The sequence below is a fragment of the Telmatherina bonti genome (genome assembly GCF_933228915.1).
Source record: "Telmatherina bonti genome assembly, chromosome: 12".
NCBI classification, from domain to species: Eukaryota; Metazoa; Chordata; class Actinopteri; order Atheriniformes; family Telmatherinidae; genus Telmatherina; species Telmatherina bonti.
Window position 1 is genome coordinate 33,422,231 of NC_136610.1, and position 16,230 is coordinate 33,438,460.

General features: G+C 41.0%; 1 protein-coding gene across 2 annotated transcripts in view; it reads right to left on the minus strand.

The window, feature by feature from the left end:
• LOC306763622 (rho guanine nucleotide exchange factor 9) overlaps window positions 1–16,230 on the minus strand; it is a 43,803-nt gene that overhangs the window by 11,352 nt on the left and 16,221 nt on the right. For both annotated transcript variants that reach the window (XM_079250479.1, XM_079250480.1), the window contains exons 4-7: window positions 10,585–10,764; window positions 8,184–8,384; window positions 617–796; window positions 59–291 (exon numbers count right to left, since the gene is read on the minus strand). In XM_079250479.1, the coding sequence (XP_079106605.1) occupies window positions 59–291; window positions 617–796; window positions 8,184–8,384; window positions 10,585–10,764 (794 nt within the window). The remainder of the gene's footprint in view (window positions 1–58; window positions 292–616; window positions 797–8,183; window positions 8,385–10,584; window positions 10,765–16,230) is intronic.

A 16,230-nucleotide genomic window follows, 5' to 3' on the forward strand; every position in this document is an offset into this window, starting at 1 on the left:
CAAAAAACGGCAACAAATTCAATAGATTACATGCAACCTTGGTCGCATTGTACAGTACCTGTGCTCCTGTGCAGTATATTTAAGAAGCTCAGCCAATTGGAGGGGATATTTGCAGATTTTCTGGACGGGTGTGAGCAAGAAGCCGTCTATGGCAATGTCAATCATTTGCTGGAGGAGGCGACAGGCCTCAAAGAAGTGCTGGTACCTGCCATCCCTCATCAGTTTACTCAGCTCCATACAGGCATCCAAGTGGTTGTTACAGTATTCTGAATAGATCCAAAAACCATCTTGCTGTAGTGTAAAAGGCAGAGAGAGAGAGATGTGATCAGAAAGGATAATGAGTAACACCTTCAATCAAACATACCAGGAAGTTGACTGCTGATATACAGATACGTGAATTTCTGGAATTTTTATTAGATTTTTTTTCCTCAGGATCACGACATAATCATCTATTATCTTAAACAGCCTGCTGGTGACTCAATTATCTCTGCACAATATAATTTAGCTCAGATCTTGAGATTAAGAACCCAACAAAACCATTAGCCATTATAACTGCCCTTGCATGGATAACGTGTCCAAGTGCAGGTCTTCAATGTGTAGGACAAAAAACACTCACGTGTTCTAAAAAGCATGGCCCGATTTCAGAAAGGTGAGGTTCCTCTGTGTTGTACTGTTTTTCCAGATCCCTAACAAAACCCATCTGGAAACGGTAGATGTCCTCGATGTTCCCAAAAATGACCTTCAGCTGGTCATCATTGAACATGTCCACACGCTTCCTGCACTGGCGCAAGTAGCCCTGCAACGACAGGGTGTGCAATTTATGTGAAGGTTTAAAGAATTAGACTTTTCAAAGGAGATGAATACATTAAGACCTTGTGTGAAAAAACAAACCAACCTTCCATAAAACTAATTAACTGAACATCATAGAGTTTTAGCCTTTTTTATGTAAATATTAATAACTAAAGCTTAATCTGAACAGTTATAGTTAATAATTTCCCATTTCTCCATCAGGTAAGGAGTCATTTTTCTCCTAATAAGTTGTCACAACCATTTACCTTTACACAGAACTTATTTAAAACTGTCCAAACACCTCTAAACCTCTCCACATTTCTTGCCTGTGCATGTTTACGCAAACTCAAAGAATGCAGGATGCTTTCATCTGCAAGAGATGAGGAGGTGAAATTTATGCTTTATTGCCACTTTTTCTTCCAAACAATCATGCTTCATCCATAGCATAAACAAAGCGTGTGCTGAGCATTAAGAGAAGATGATTAGATAAGCAGAAACCTGCACTTGAAGCCAAAGTCAGTGCAGCAAAGACACTTTAGTCTGAGTTCTGATATGACCGCTATGTTCTCATGAACGGGCTTCTGCTGACAAACAGCACTTTAGACAATCCAACCTGAACTACTTTGTGTTGTTGTGAGTCTGACTCAGTATTTTTACAGCATAAACCAGCTACAGACATAACAGCTTGATATCAATTTACTTCTATTCCCATAACTATTTGTTTCAGTGCATCTCAGTCCCAAGTGGCACTGCTTCTTGTCTTTTCATTTAGTCGATGTAAATTATTTACATGTATTATGAGCTTTTGTGTGCATAATATCACTGATAACTGAATCAGATGGATTAGTAATTCTGTTCAACACATTAAGCTATGCATGTAATAAATAAAACTGTTTCCATAATTGAAATGATTGAAATACGACACCTATCTGGCACCTAATACCTATGGTCATGAGCTGTGGGTCGTGACCGAAAGAAGGAGATCTCGTATACAGGCGGCTGAAATGGGTTTCCTCCGCAGGGTGGCCGGGCTCTCCCTTAGAGATAGGGTGAGGAGCTCGGTCATCCGGGAGGGGCTCAGAGTAGAGCCGCTGCTCCTCCGCATCGAGAGGAACCAGTTGAGGTGGCTCGGGCATCTGGTCAGGATGCCTCCTGGACCTCCCTGGTGAGGTGTTCCAGGCACGTCCCTCTGGGAGGAGACCCCGAGGAAGACCCAGGACACGCTGGAGGGATTATATCTCTCGGCTGGCCTGGGAACGCCTCGGGATCCCCCCCCGCAGAGTTGGCAAATGTGGCTGGGGAGAGGGAAGTCTGGGCTTCCCTGCTTAGGCTGCTGCCCCCGCGACCCGACCCCGGATAAGCGGCAGAAGATGGATGGATGGATGGATGGAAATACGACACATTTATATGAATCACACTTTTGCTTCTCGACAGAAATAGGCAATTATTCCAAATGCACACATTTTAAAAGAACTGTAAATTGAATTGGTAGAACTAAAATTAGGGATGCACCAATACAAATGCCAGAATAAGCTCAATATTAAGCGTGTGTACTCGTACTTGGTATTAATAAAAGTGTACCGATGCCATACTAGTCAAGCCAGCGCAGATGTTTTTGATGACATGCTTCGGGTGTGTTTTAAAAAAAATATAAATGCCTTAAATGTTAAGATGTGACATTTTTTGTTACACTAAAAGCTATATGTTTGTTTCAAAACCACACATGTAAAGTTGTATTTAGGTAAAATGTACCAAATCAAAATAAAACGTGTTGAAATTGTTAGATCTGTAATGTTATTATATTTGTATTGGTGAGGTAACTTCAGAAAGGACGGGTCATTTATTACAACCTAATGAAATCTTACACAGTTATAACAGCAATAATAACCATAGTCACAATAATGTTCACATAAACAGATTTGGTATCGGCAGATATTCAAGTTTCAGAGTTTGGTATCGGATCGGATCGGATTAACAAAAAGTGGATCGGTACATCCCTCACTAAAATTGTTAGTTATATCATGTGTCAGCAAATGATATAATCCAGAAGTACCCAGTTATGTGTACAATCCCAGTGCTGAAAATGTCGGAATACAAATCTCAGAGTCTAAAATATTATTGGCAAAAGAACACAGCAAACGTACTAAATGTTTTAAGATATTTTATGAAGAATATGAGCTCATCTTGAATTTCAAGTGCTGCAATGTGTCTTGGAAATGTTGGCACAAGGGCAACATAAAAAGTTGGACAAGTCAGCAGGACGCTCTGCAATGGACAGGCGAGCTGTCCAGGGTGTACCCTGCCTTTCGCCCAAAGACTGCTGGGATAGGCTCCAGCTTCCCTGCGACCCTTCATCGGACTTAGCGGTTAGGATAATGAATGAATGAATGAATGAATGAAAGTCAGCAGGACAACAGGAGGAGCATGTTAAAACTGAGTAAACTGGAAAAAAGTCAGTAACATATATAAAGCACCTTATAGAGGCAGAGTCTTTCAGTGGTAAAGATGGGCAGAGATTTAAAGATTTGCATAAAATATAACTATTTTATCTTCTGTAGCACAGGTATTCAATAACATGAAAAGATACAAATAATCTGGAGATATCTCAGAGTACAAGGTATGCAGCTAAAAATCAATGTCGCATTTCTTTAAACTTTGGATCATCAGATTATTACGTTTTAACGTGATAGTTTATTGTAAAAACGTATAACCACTTAAACGCTGGAGGGATTACATCTCAACTTGGATGCACCAATGATGTTTGTATTCATAGCGATTCTCGTGCTGCTCAAGTTTCAATTAGAAATGATGCCACGTCATGGGGATTGGACTCATTTTTCCTTCTGTACAGACCCATGCCTTTTAAAACTGTCCTTAAACTACGCATATTTATTATAATGGATCGAAAGTGTTCCAAAGTACCATAATTTCACAATGTCTCAAGCCAAGTATGAAGAAAAACTCTATCAAGTCCTGTAAATGAGCCATTTGTGATCTCCTATCCACCCCGCACACAACTTCCTCATCTAAAGTCAAAAATTACCAAGTTCACGTTTTCAGATACATGTTTCACGTTTTTACAATAAACTTATCACGTTATAACGTAATAAGGCCCAAACTTTTTTTTTTTATGAAGATGACAGCTCTACGCTTCCGTAATGATGCAAAGATGATGTTAAATTTGTCTTTGGCAAATCTTGGATGTCATGTCGTCTGACCATCTGGTGTAACCCTAACAAGAACAACAGGTCTTAGTATCATTATGTTGTGGAAATTCGATTAAATTACTCAATTACAAAAAAATAGAAGACAGTTGAAAACCTGTGTGTGTTTTTGTATCAATATCTAAAAACATTCGTTGATTCTTTATTATTTTTTTTATCCAATTTTTTCAACAGCTATTGCTGAAGATTCAAAGTCACTCCTGGCTCTGGATAAAAGGTTGCAGACCCTCAAGCTTGTTCCATCCTCCACGAGAAGCGAGAACTTTTTTCTTGTTTTCGAGGCTCCGAGAAGAAAATGACGATATTTTGTTCTCGCGGACGCGTTTGAGGACAGTTCTCAACACATCGGGCTAGCAAAACTTTTTTCTTGTGGGGCTCCGAGTGTGATTGGTCGGACATTTGAGGTGGGCGTGGTTAACACGGAGAAAGCATGAAGCGGAGTTGCTGCTTCCATGTGTTTGCTGTTGCAGGGAAAACGGATTGTTTTGATAAAATAGCTGATCGAGGTGGTGAGAAAGTACAAACATTTTTACATGTGGCATTAAAACACTCGGACCCAGCCGCGTGCACGACCCGCCCTGCCGCAGACGAAGTTGCTCATTAAATATGAAACTAGAAAAGCACGCAGAGAGCGGAAACCTCCGCCGAGCACAATGTTAAAGAATCCTTTTAAAACATTCCTGGATCCAAATGGTGATCCGGATAACCACCAGAAATTAATCAGTTCTTCATTTTTACCTTTCCAACAACTCTTGAAATTTTTATAAAAATCCGTCCATAACCTTTTGAGTTATCTTGAGCACAAAGACGCCGGGAAAAACATAACCTCCTCGGCGGAGGTAACAACCGGGTTCATTGCACATAAAGCAGACATCGCCTCCTGCAGTGACCCCTCCCCGCTGCCGACGTACTTCTCGTGGAGTATGTATTGCCCTGACAAACAAAACGTTTTTTCTTGTTCTTGCAGCCTCGAGAATAAGAACTCAGTTTTTTGCTTCACGTGGAGAATGGAACAAGCTTTACTTTAGTCCATTAAGAGGCTTTTTCATACCATCTTTACCTTTGAATCATCAGTTCTGCTTCTATACTGACCCTTCAGAGGAAATGATGTGATAACGTCATGGATACATTAGGGTTTGGTATGTGGATGGCAGGTTGACCGGACAGACAGGACACAGTAAACAGCTGGTAGCGCACACGACTGAAATCTACTTAGAGTCAACAGCAAAAAAAAAAAAAAAAAAAAAAAGCTGAGGAAAAAAAAAAAGCTAATATCTGAAACAGAAGTAGCAATTAATGTTACCAAGAGTCCAAATGTAATACATTCATGTACTTTTACTTTAGTCCATTATGAGGGCTTTTCATACCATCTTTACCTTTGAATCATCAGTTCTGCTTCTATACTGACCCTTCAGAGGAAATGATGTGATAACGTCATGGATACATTAGGGTTTGGTATGTGGATGGCAGGTTGACCGGACAGACAGGACACAGTAAACAGCTGGTAGCGCACACGACTGAAATCTACTTAGAGTCAACAGCAAAAAAAAAAAAAAAAGCTGAGGAAAAAAAAAAAGCTAATATCTGAAACACAAGTAGCAATTAATGTTACCAAGAGTCCAAATGTAATACATTCATGTACTTTTACTTTAGTCCATTATGAGGGCTTTTCATACCATCTTTACCTTTGAATCATCAGTTCTGCTTCTATACTGACCCTTCAGAGGAAATGATGTGATAACGTCATGGATACATTAAGGTTTGGTATGTGGATGGCAGGTTGACCGGACAGACAGGACACAGTAAACAGCTGGTAGCGCACACGACTGAAATCTACTTAGAGTCAACAGCAAAAAAAAAAAAAAAAAAAGCTGAGGAAAAAAAAAAGCTAATATCTGAAACACAAGTAGCAATTAATGTTACCAAGAGTCCAAATGTAATACATTCATGTACTTTTACTTTAGTCCATTATGAGGGCTTTTCATACCATCTTTACCTTTGAATCATCAGTTCTGCTTCTATACTGACCCTTCAGAGGAAATGATGTGATAACGTCATGGATACATTAGGGTTTGGTATGTGGATGGCAGGTTGACCGGACAGACAGGACACAGTAAACAGCTGGTAGCGCACACGACTGAAATCTACTTAGAGTCAACAGCAAAAAAAAAAAAAAAAGCTGAGGAAAAAAAAAAAGCTAATATCTGAAACAGAAGTAGCAATTAATGTTACCAAGAGTCCAAATGTAATACATTCATGTACTTTTACTTTAGTCCATTATGAGGGCTTTTCATACCATCTTTACCTTTGAATCATCAGTTCTGCTTCTATACTGACCCTTCAGAGGAAATGATGTGATAACGTCATGGATACATTAGGGTTTGGTATGTGGATGGCAGGTTGACCGGACAGACAGGACACAGTAAACAGCTGGTAGCGCACACGACTGAAATCTACTTAGAGTCAACAGCAAAAAAAAAAAAAAAAAAGCTGAGGAAAAAAAAAAAGCTAATATCTGAAACAGAAGTAGCAATTAATGTTACCAAGAGTCCAAATGTAATACATTCATGTACTTTTACTTTAGTCCATTATGAGGGCTTTTCATACCATCTTTACCTTTGAATCATCAGTTCTGCTTCTATACTGACCCTTCAGAGGAAATGATGTGATAACGTCATGGATACATTAGGGTTTGGTATGTGGATGGCAGGTTGACCGGACAGACAGGACACAGTAAACAGCTGGTAGCGCACACGACTGAAATCTACTTAGAGTCAACAGCAAAAAAAAAAAAAAAAAAAAAAAAGCTGAGGAAAAAAAAAAAGCTAATATCTGAAACAGAAGTAGCAATTAATGTTACCAAGAGTCCAAATGTAATACATTCATGTACTTTTACTTTAGTCCATTATGAGGGCTTTTCATACCATCTTTACCTTTGAATCATCAGTTCTGCTTCTATACTGACCCTTCAGAGGAAATGATGTGATAACGTCATGGATACATTAGGGTTTGGTATGTGGATGGCAGGTTGACCGGACAGACAGGACACAGTAAACAGCTGGTAGCGCACACGACTGAAATCTACTTAGAGTCAACAGCAAAAAAAAAAAAAAAAAAAAAAAAGCTGAGGGAAAAAAAAAAGCTAATATCTGAAACACAAGTAGCAATTAATGTTACCAAGAGTCCAAATGTAATACATTCATGTACTTTTACTTTAGTCCATTATGAGGGCTTTTCATACCATCTTTACCTTTGAATCATCAGTTCTGCTTCTATACTGACCCTTCAGAGGAAATGATGTGATAACGTCATGGATACATTAAGGTTTGGTATGTGGATGGCAGGTTGACCGGACAGACAGGACACAGTAAACAGCTGGTAGCGCACACGACTGAAATCTACTTAGAGTCAACAGCAAAAAAAAAAAAAAAAGCTGAGGAAAAAAAAAAAGCTAATATCTGAAACACAAGTAGCAATTAATGTTACCAAGAGTCCAAATGTAATACATTCATGTACTTTTACTTTAGTCCATTATGAGGGCTTTTCATACCATCTTTACCTTTGAATCATCAGTTCTGCTTCTATACTGACCCTTCAGAGGAAATGATGTGATAACGTCATGGATACATTAAGGTTTGGTATGTGGATGGCAGGTTGACCGGACAGACAGGACACAGTAAACAGCTGGTAGCGCACACGACTGAAATCTACTTAGAGTCAACAGCAAATGAAGTGCTGAGGAAAAACTTTAAAGGTGCGTGGCTTCCAAAAACTTAAAAATAAACTCAAATTTATAAGTAAAATGTCTCCATTTAGGATGCTGTTATTGTTATTAAAATATTGGTTTAAGACACGTCTGTGGAATTAAAGTTGTATTTTAGCCTGTTTATGCCATATAACCCGAAATACAATGAGAAATCTAATAGGAACCTAAAAGAATGCATTTTCAAGCTGAAATGCTGTATTTTTACATTTACCAAATAGAACATTTTCTTTTGTCTGTTCGTGATCTACAGAAAAAGAAAATCAAAGTGTCAACATGAGAGTGCTGCTTTGTTGCTTACATATTTGTCACCTTTGACAATTTACCTGTTCGGCTCTTACTGAAGGTGGGACCAGCTGTGCAGAAGAATATGTGTGTGTTGGTGGATGTGTACTCGCGTCCGGTACCTCACAGATGTCCTTGAGGTGTTTAATGTAGTGTCTCTCTGTGCTCATGATCTCATTGATGACGTTGGCCCTCATCTGATCTCGGTTTTGGAGCGGTGAGCCCAAACACAGGCAGTCATTGGTTGGATCCAGGTGCCCGTTCTGCACCTCACTGGTCCCCTCGGCCGGTTCCGCTCCGCCATCCTCCTGGTTCACCCACAACTGAGGACAAATACATCCAAACACACCAACACACAAAGCCACTGGATAAGAAAGATGCACTCTTGTGGGAAGTTGCACTGAACAGATCCACACACTATCATCTTGTCTTTGGTGTCGGGCACTGATATCACAAAGCTGTTTACATAAATACACTCCCAAAAACACTCTTTAGCTTGAGCGTGAATGCACAAACACACACAGTAAATACATAAATTCATCTCACACACACAGAGCTTAATTTAAAGGTTTTCTGATACTTTAAACAATGAGAAGACTCAAAATGGGTATAAGACCTACTGCCAAACACCCCCTAGAGGATAACATGCCTGTTTCTTAGACTAAAAAATATTCTGAAGATATTTAATGTTCAACTTCAGCCCTGTGTGTGACTCACAAAAGCTTGTTCCATTACACACACACACACCCGAACTTATTACTTCCTCACGCAAGCATGCACTCACCAACACACACTCACACAGACCCACACAGAGATAGTTTATTCCACTCTCGCTCATCGAAGGGGGCCAAGTGTGGTTTCAGATGCCCAGCAGCCGACACCTGACGACACACAGTTTGTCAAGAGAACATCAAAGAACCGACGGGTAGAATGCCAAAGACAAGATGGAAAATGTAGCGCCACAGACAAGCGGAGACAGGTGGTAGAGCACTGACTGCAGACGAGAACTGGTAGCGCAGCAATAAGACTGAAAAATACTCAGAGTCAATAGTAAATAAAATGTGGATAAACTTTCATATTTGGAACAGAAATAATCATAAATGTTACTAAGAGTCCAAATGGGATACTATGAATAGAATTTTACTTCAGGCCGTTTAGAGGACTTCTCATATCATCTTTACTTTTGACTCATCAGTTCTGCCTCTCTATCGCCTCCTTGGAGGAAATGATGTGATAACGTCATGGGCACATCAATGTTTGGTAATGTCAAGGGCACGTTGCGTGGACAGACTGGAGCGGGCGGGTGAGCGGGGGCAGGCTGGATGGGTTGATGAAGCTGGGAAAACGCACCTTTGACGTGGTGTTTTGGAACCGTGGAGTTGCTATGGGGTTGATATAGAAAACCTGTTTTGTTTGGGGCTGAGGAGGGTGGGGTTCCACCTTGGAGAGAGAGAATGACAGAACAGAAAGATACTTTTTGGTTGACAGCCTGTCTGCCCTGCCCTCTCAGGAGTGAATATGGAAGGGTGGACAGGTGGGAATGGCCATGAGAAGAGTTTAGAGGTGGTGTTTCTCCACAGTTGGAGGCCTCCACCTACAGCGTGGATTTTAGGATAAAGACACCTTCTGGGCATGTTATAGTCATATAAAAGTACTATCCTGACAATAAGAATCAGTCTGATACATTGAAAGATCCAATTACCTGATTAGAAACTCTAAAAGTGACATCTAAGCCTCGCTCATTAGTGAATCGCCCATCATATATGATCATGAAAATAGTTTTCAAAATCTGAAACTTAATTACCACATACAAGATATCTCCTTAACAATGAATCCATTTTCATTTCCAAGACTTCAAGTTCAAGTCGCATTGCAATTTCATGAGCTTCCAAATGGACCAGGATCAAACTGGTTATCCCAAAAATCACACTTGTAAATCTATACCTCAAATGTAATTTTACACAAGTCTGGAGAATATTTACTCTCATGTATGGGAAAAAAATAACAAAAAAGAAGCACTCTACTGCCCCCCAAATAAAGAAAAAAAACAACAAACCCTTGTGCCAAAATCAGAATACACATTTAGTGTAGTCAAGGTCCAACATCCAACAGAAATAATCACTATGCAGCAGCTGCACCACACTTATGTGCAAATGCACTTCTGTACTAGCTGAAATAAGATATTAGAGATATAATACAATCACAGCATAATATGAAGCTGCTGTAAATTTAATTTAATCAAGGACGGGAGTTGAAGGTGAAGCCACACTAAAAAAAAAAAAAAGGAGGGTGGGTTATCAGCATCTTTATTTCATTGTCCCTGAATGCCCGATAAAGGCGCTTAGCTAACTGTTCTCTGTTCTTCTGGGAGTTATGCATCATTAAAATGAGAGTGTGTGTTTGCACATGTGTGCACGTGCGCATGTACGTGTTCCAGGACGTATCCGCATGTGCCACCGTTTATGTGCAAGAGAGGAGGTTGTATGTTTGGTTGCTGGCCAGCCGTAGCTGTACCTAACTCACCCGTACAAAGCTGGCAGGGAACCATCCTTCTTCCTCATCGATCTGGCCCCACCACCAGTCCTTGTTGGAGGCGTCCAGCACCTTGATGACATCACCGGCCTTAAACGCCAACTCCCGATCCGCCATGGTCACATGGTCCCATACCGCCTCAGCGTTGACAATTGAACCTCCACTTATCAACTACAAAACAAAGAAGGAAAAGGAAACTGTGGGAAAGGACAGGAAAATTTCCACTTTTTATTTGAACTTTTATAAAGCCAATGCTGCAAAAAACTGACTGAAACAGGGGTGAACAGCAGACATGCAGATTATTTAATAAAAAAAAAGTACCAGTACTCATGATTTATAACTGTATATAAATCATATTTCAGACTAATTTCAATACACTAATATGCCTCATTTTCTTATTAAACCCACTTAGATTACTAATTGATGCGAACACACACCCTCAAAGGCTCAGCTTAGGGATTGCAATGCAAATTGACCAACAAAATAGTTACACAGACTGTACAACAAAACAAATACAACACAAACAAAGCAGAGCCTTTACTGGGAGGCAGTCGTGTTTAGAGGCAACAGACCAGTCTCCACACAGGGATGTAATTGGCCCATTATAACATAATAATCACACATATTAATGTGGTGGAAATGCTGAGAAGAAAACAAATCATGGGCTTGTTTTTTTATGTGCAGCATGAAAAAAAAGGATGGATGAGTAATCAGAATGTATCTATTGATTTTTAAAATCATGATTAAGTAATGTGGACATCACACGACATTGAAAATAAATGTGTACAGCTGTGTAAACACAAGCAAACAGAGTGCTACACGATGCGCAGGAAGGGCATTAAAGCATGGCGAGGGGGGTGGGCAGTCTTTAGGAGATCTGAAGAGGCGAAAGGTTGATCTCATTAAAGGACAAGCGACGGCAGACCATGTTCTCAAGAGACACCCGGGTCTGACATCGTCTATCTACAGCTTCACCATCCATCACACTGCTGGCTTACAGCTTTGTCACCTTGAAAGCTACACACCCCCTGCATATACAGGCACATGTTCATCCACACGTTTCAACTTTGTATGCATTAGCCCACGTGTACGCATCTGTGGCTGATTTCCAACTGTTCATTCTCTCCACAGTCATGCTCATCAGCATTCTGCAGTCCGGAACTAACCATGCATTCACCCCCTGGGGCTCTGGGCAGAGCAGCCAGGGCTAACCAAGCCTGACAGGCGACGCTTAAGCTCCAGGTAGGGAGTAATCAAAGGCCTGAAGACAGGGATGTCTACTTTAGTTTATTTTAGTCCCTTTCTTTCTTTTTTTTTTCCTAAAGAAGTGCAAACTGTATATTCCTTCAAGTCATTTTAGATATTTTTGCATCTTATAACAATGAATTGACAAAACCTTTTTAAATCCACCTTGTTTTTGTAGCACAAAAATTCTTTTTTTCCTTCCTGCTTATGCAGTGTTTTTTATGAATTTCCATGAGAAACAGCAGATTGTGTGTGTGCGTGTGTTTCCTTCTACTCGTCCAAACGCCCCATGAGGATCTAAGCTCTTCGACTCAGCAGCTCTGCTGGCCCTTCAACCTGTACACAAGCCTGCTTCCCCGATGGCTCACTGAGACAGCTACAGGGGATATAAGCCAATCAGGGCAGAGGAGAGAGCACAAGGAGGGACGTCCATGCCTGGAGGGTAAAGAACGTCCGTCGTCATGGTGACAGATGAGGATGCTTCACTGGTATTGACAATATGATGAGATGAAGCAAGGCCACTTCAGGCTGTACGAGAACATTTCCTAAATTTGGGAGTGTGTGAGTAGTCACACACAAAGAGTGACAACAAACTGAACGCATAATCAATTTCAGTTATTTTCAATTTCAATTTATTTTTATTTAAAAGGGACAATGCCCGTTAATGAACGTCATGTACAGTTTGCAGACGTAAACAAGCCAGATTATAGCCACAGGCTAATTTCCACCTGTTGTCCCCTAACAGATGTTCCCTAAAATTACAAAATAAAACATTGTAAAAGCATATTATTCCACTATGAAACAATCATTATCATAAAAGTCATTACACTCATTACATTAGTTAATACACCCAACATCCCCTAATATTAAACAATGCAACAGCAACAAGTTGCATTTAAAGGCAAAGGTGAACAGCTTTAGCCTCTGTGTGTGAGTTAAAACAGAATTCATTCAATCCAGTGTCACTTTGGATAGGGAGCTGGAGCTTATGTCTCAAAGCTCTTCAATACAGTAGTAGCAGAAAAGAGAAAAAACATGTCATGCTTCCATGGAAACACGACCAATCAGTAGTTGTTCAAAAACATGATCGAACCAGGCAAATGGAATCACCTTTTATGCAAAAGTATATTTTAAAAACACACGCAGGAATAACAAGTAGAAGTTAAATCTGATACCTTAGTCTGAGACAATCCAAAGAACAGATGAGAACTGGAACTGAGGTCAGATCTGCTTCTTCTTCCACTTAACGTCCTCTCTCCCACACTAATCCACTTTAAACCCCACTCACTACAAGCACTGTCTCTAGTCCCCAATCAATCTGCTGTAACGCAGACAACTTAAAATATAGCAAAGGAGAGACAGATAGACATCCATTCACAGCCAATGTTCCTCCCCCCTTCCTGCTCTCTCCTTTGCCTCATCCCTCCAACTCCCACATGAGATCAGTACTGCCCTCTTCAATATATTGCACCCCTTTTCCCTCCACATGTCTGAATAAATTAAAAGCATTACATAATCAATCTTCCTCAATCCTCTCCTAGCACAGCTCCGTACCTAGCTTGATCAGATGGCACACAGGAAACTGACACGCAAACACAGAGACAGGCTTTGCATCATAACCCATCATTCCCTGTTTGTCTACCAGCTGTAATGGCCTGTGTCATCATCATGGTTACACTGCAGCTCCAACATCACAGATCAAGTGCTAAAACATCCGTTTTTAAACCGCAAACGCTGTATTTAGGTCAATGCAATGCAATGCAGAGGAATCTATCTCCATATACAGACTGAGAGGACAAAGCTTTCTGATGCATGTTGAAGCCCAGACATGAAGCCTGACAAGGAAACATGTAGGAGCAGAAAGCTGATTCACTAGCTTGTATCATCTTTGCAGCGCAACACATCAGCATTCACTGCACTGTGGCAGGTCCACTGCATTCCAACATCCTCCTGTCTCCAGCCACAGCACAGCTGCATCAAAGCACCTATAGCACACACACACACACACGCACGCACGCATGCACACACAGACTCACACACCTAACGTCAGCCTTACCATGTTTGTGGCATGTAACTGTTCAAAGAGTGTATGCATGGAGAAGTCCGGTTCATACGATCATGATAATGGAATTCCTGTTAGAAGCAGTCGAGGCGAGGGTCCTCCCGCCAGAGCCAAGCCCGAGATGGTAAGTAACGAGATGCTGTATTCCAGAAAGAGGTTTCTCTTTCCGATGCAGCGAGCGAGTCTCGCGGTCTGTCCTCCCTGTGTCTGCCAACCCTGTTATGTAATACACTTATACCCCGAGTCTGGGAGCCAATCAAAGATGCTCTGCCTACAACTGGTGAGGAATACACACGCACCCTCACATATAACTGTTGTCTCACTCACATCCACCATCTGCACATTGACACTTCTGAATGCACAGCATGAACCAGAACTTTATTACCTGCCCTGGGGTAATTACAGATGTGCAAATGTGTGGGGGACCCCCGATTCAAGTAGGAACAACAGATAACACCCACTAACACACACTGCTTGCCATGCTCACATGTTTGCATGTGAACATCCATCTGTAAGTAGGACTAGGTTCTGAGTGGTAACTATAACTTGAATCTTGTGTTATTAAAAATATACATGAATGCTTACACTCCTTGTTGGGGCTTCTGCTGGGGAGGATGTTAAGTGATGTGCCTTGTGTGATGACAACACTGGCCCACATGCCACGGCATGTGATGGAGGCATATGTGTTCACAAAACAAAGCTGCTCTTCTATATATTCAACATTAATCACTTGACTCCATGCAGGAAAAGAGGCAGCACTTAGCTTTGAGAGTTAGAGAGCACATACAGTATCTTTAAAACAAATCCAAGCCAGTCCATCTCTATAAATAGGACTGCCATGGATGGCTCTGGGACTGGCTTTTAGCATATCTATTTCTGACATTCATTCAACATTCATGACACCTGCCCCTGATCCTTTATTAGACTATGCCACTTCAAATGCAAGAAAGAGGAAAAGTGTGTTTTTCATCCGTCTGACAAGCCTTTGCACTCAGAGGACATTTTGTCTGAAAGAAATAGTCATATATATATATATATATATATACATATATATATATATATATATATATATATATATATATATATATATATATATATATATATATATATATATATATATATATTTATGTATATATATATAATTACACATTTTATTAATCACTGCATAATAACAGGGATAAAAATGGGAGGATCACAACTGGAAAAATGAGAATATTGGGGGCTATGAAATGGGAGCTGAGTTTAGCTGAATCTAAAATGGGGGAAACCTTGAGTGATGGAGGCCCTCTTTTATTAGGCCTAGCCCTGCCTGCAGTCGGTTACTGTTGAGCTGAGAGCACAATGATCCCCCCGAGTCCACGAACAGCAGCACAGATCTCTCACTTGCACCACTATTTGCTCCAAATATCACGTTAACTTCTGTAGAGAGATCCCTGCACAGCCATTAGCTGCCATATTGTGGCTGTGGCTACAGTGGATCACAATAGAAAAACAAGTCCTGACGCAGCAGTAGGATGTGGTTAAAAAAAGAAAAAAAGGAAAAAGCAGCATCAGATTCATTTTTATGTTCTTTTTCCTTTTTAAAAACTTATTCTCACACAAAAACCACCAATTTGCATAATCCACAATATATAACATGGGGGGGGGGGGGGGGGGGGGATCGACGTGAGGGGGGACATGTTTGGGGCTTTATAGGAGGATTATGATATTCCATTCAGCACAGTAAGGGTAAGAGCATCACAGATCTGTATCCGCACAGCTACATCCACCACCAGACAACACTAGCTACCACAAACGGTGAGAGGACACAAGACATAACGAAGGATTTGGGGAGGGGGGGTTAGGAGAGGGGGGGGGACAGAAATACATTATGTTGTACCAACGTCATTCATTTCAACGCGTAGCCGTGATGGAGCGCCGGGTGTCCCCGCTCTCGACCAACGCGCACCGCTTTTCTCTCCTCTCCTGTATGAAAGCGTGGTGCGCTGCGAACCGGGCCCCAAGCGCAGATCCATTAACGAGTACCGAGGATGAACATCAACAGCACGTTCACAAGCACCAGAACCGCGATCACCGTAAAAACCGCGCAAGTCTGGACATCCAAGGCCATGGCGCAGCGCTGCGGGCCGACGCCGAGATGCGCTCTCTCTTACGGCTTGCCTTTTGGTTTTTTCTTTTCTTTCTTTTTGGTTTCCTCGTTTAGCAGCGTCGCTTACAAGGCGACCAAGACATCCAGCATAACCGATGGGCAAGGCATGAAGAAAGGAAAGAAAAAAAAAAAGAAAAAAGATGTCCCTACGTCTCTTCACACTACGCGATGCAATTCATAA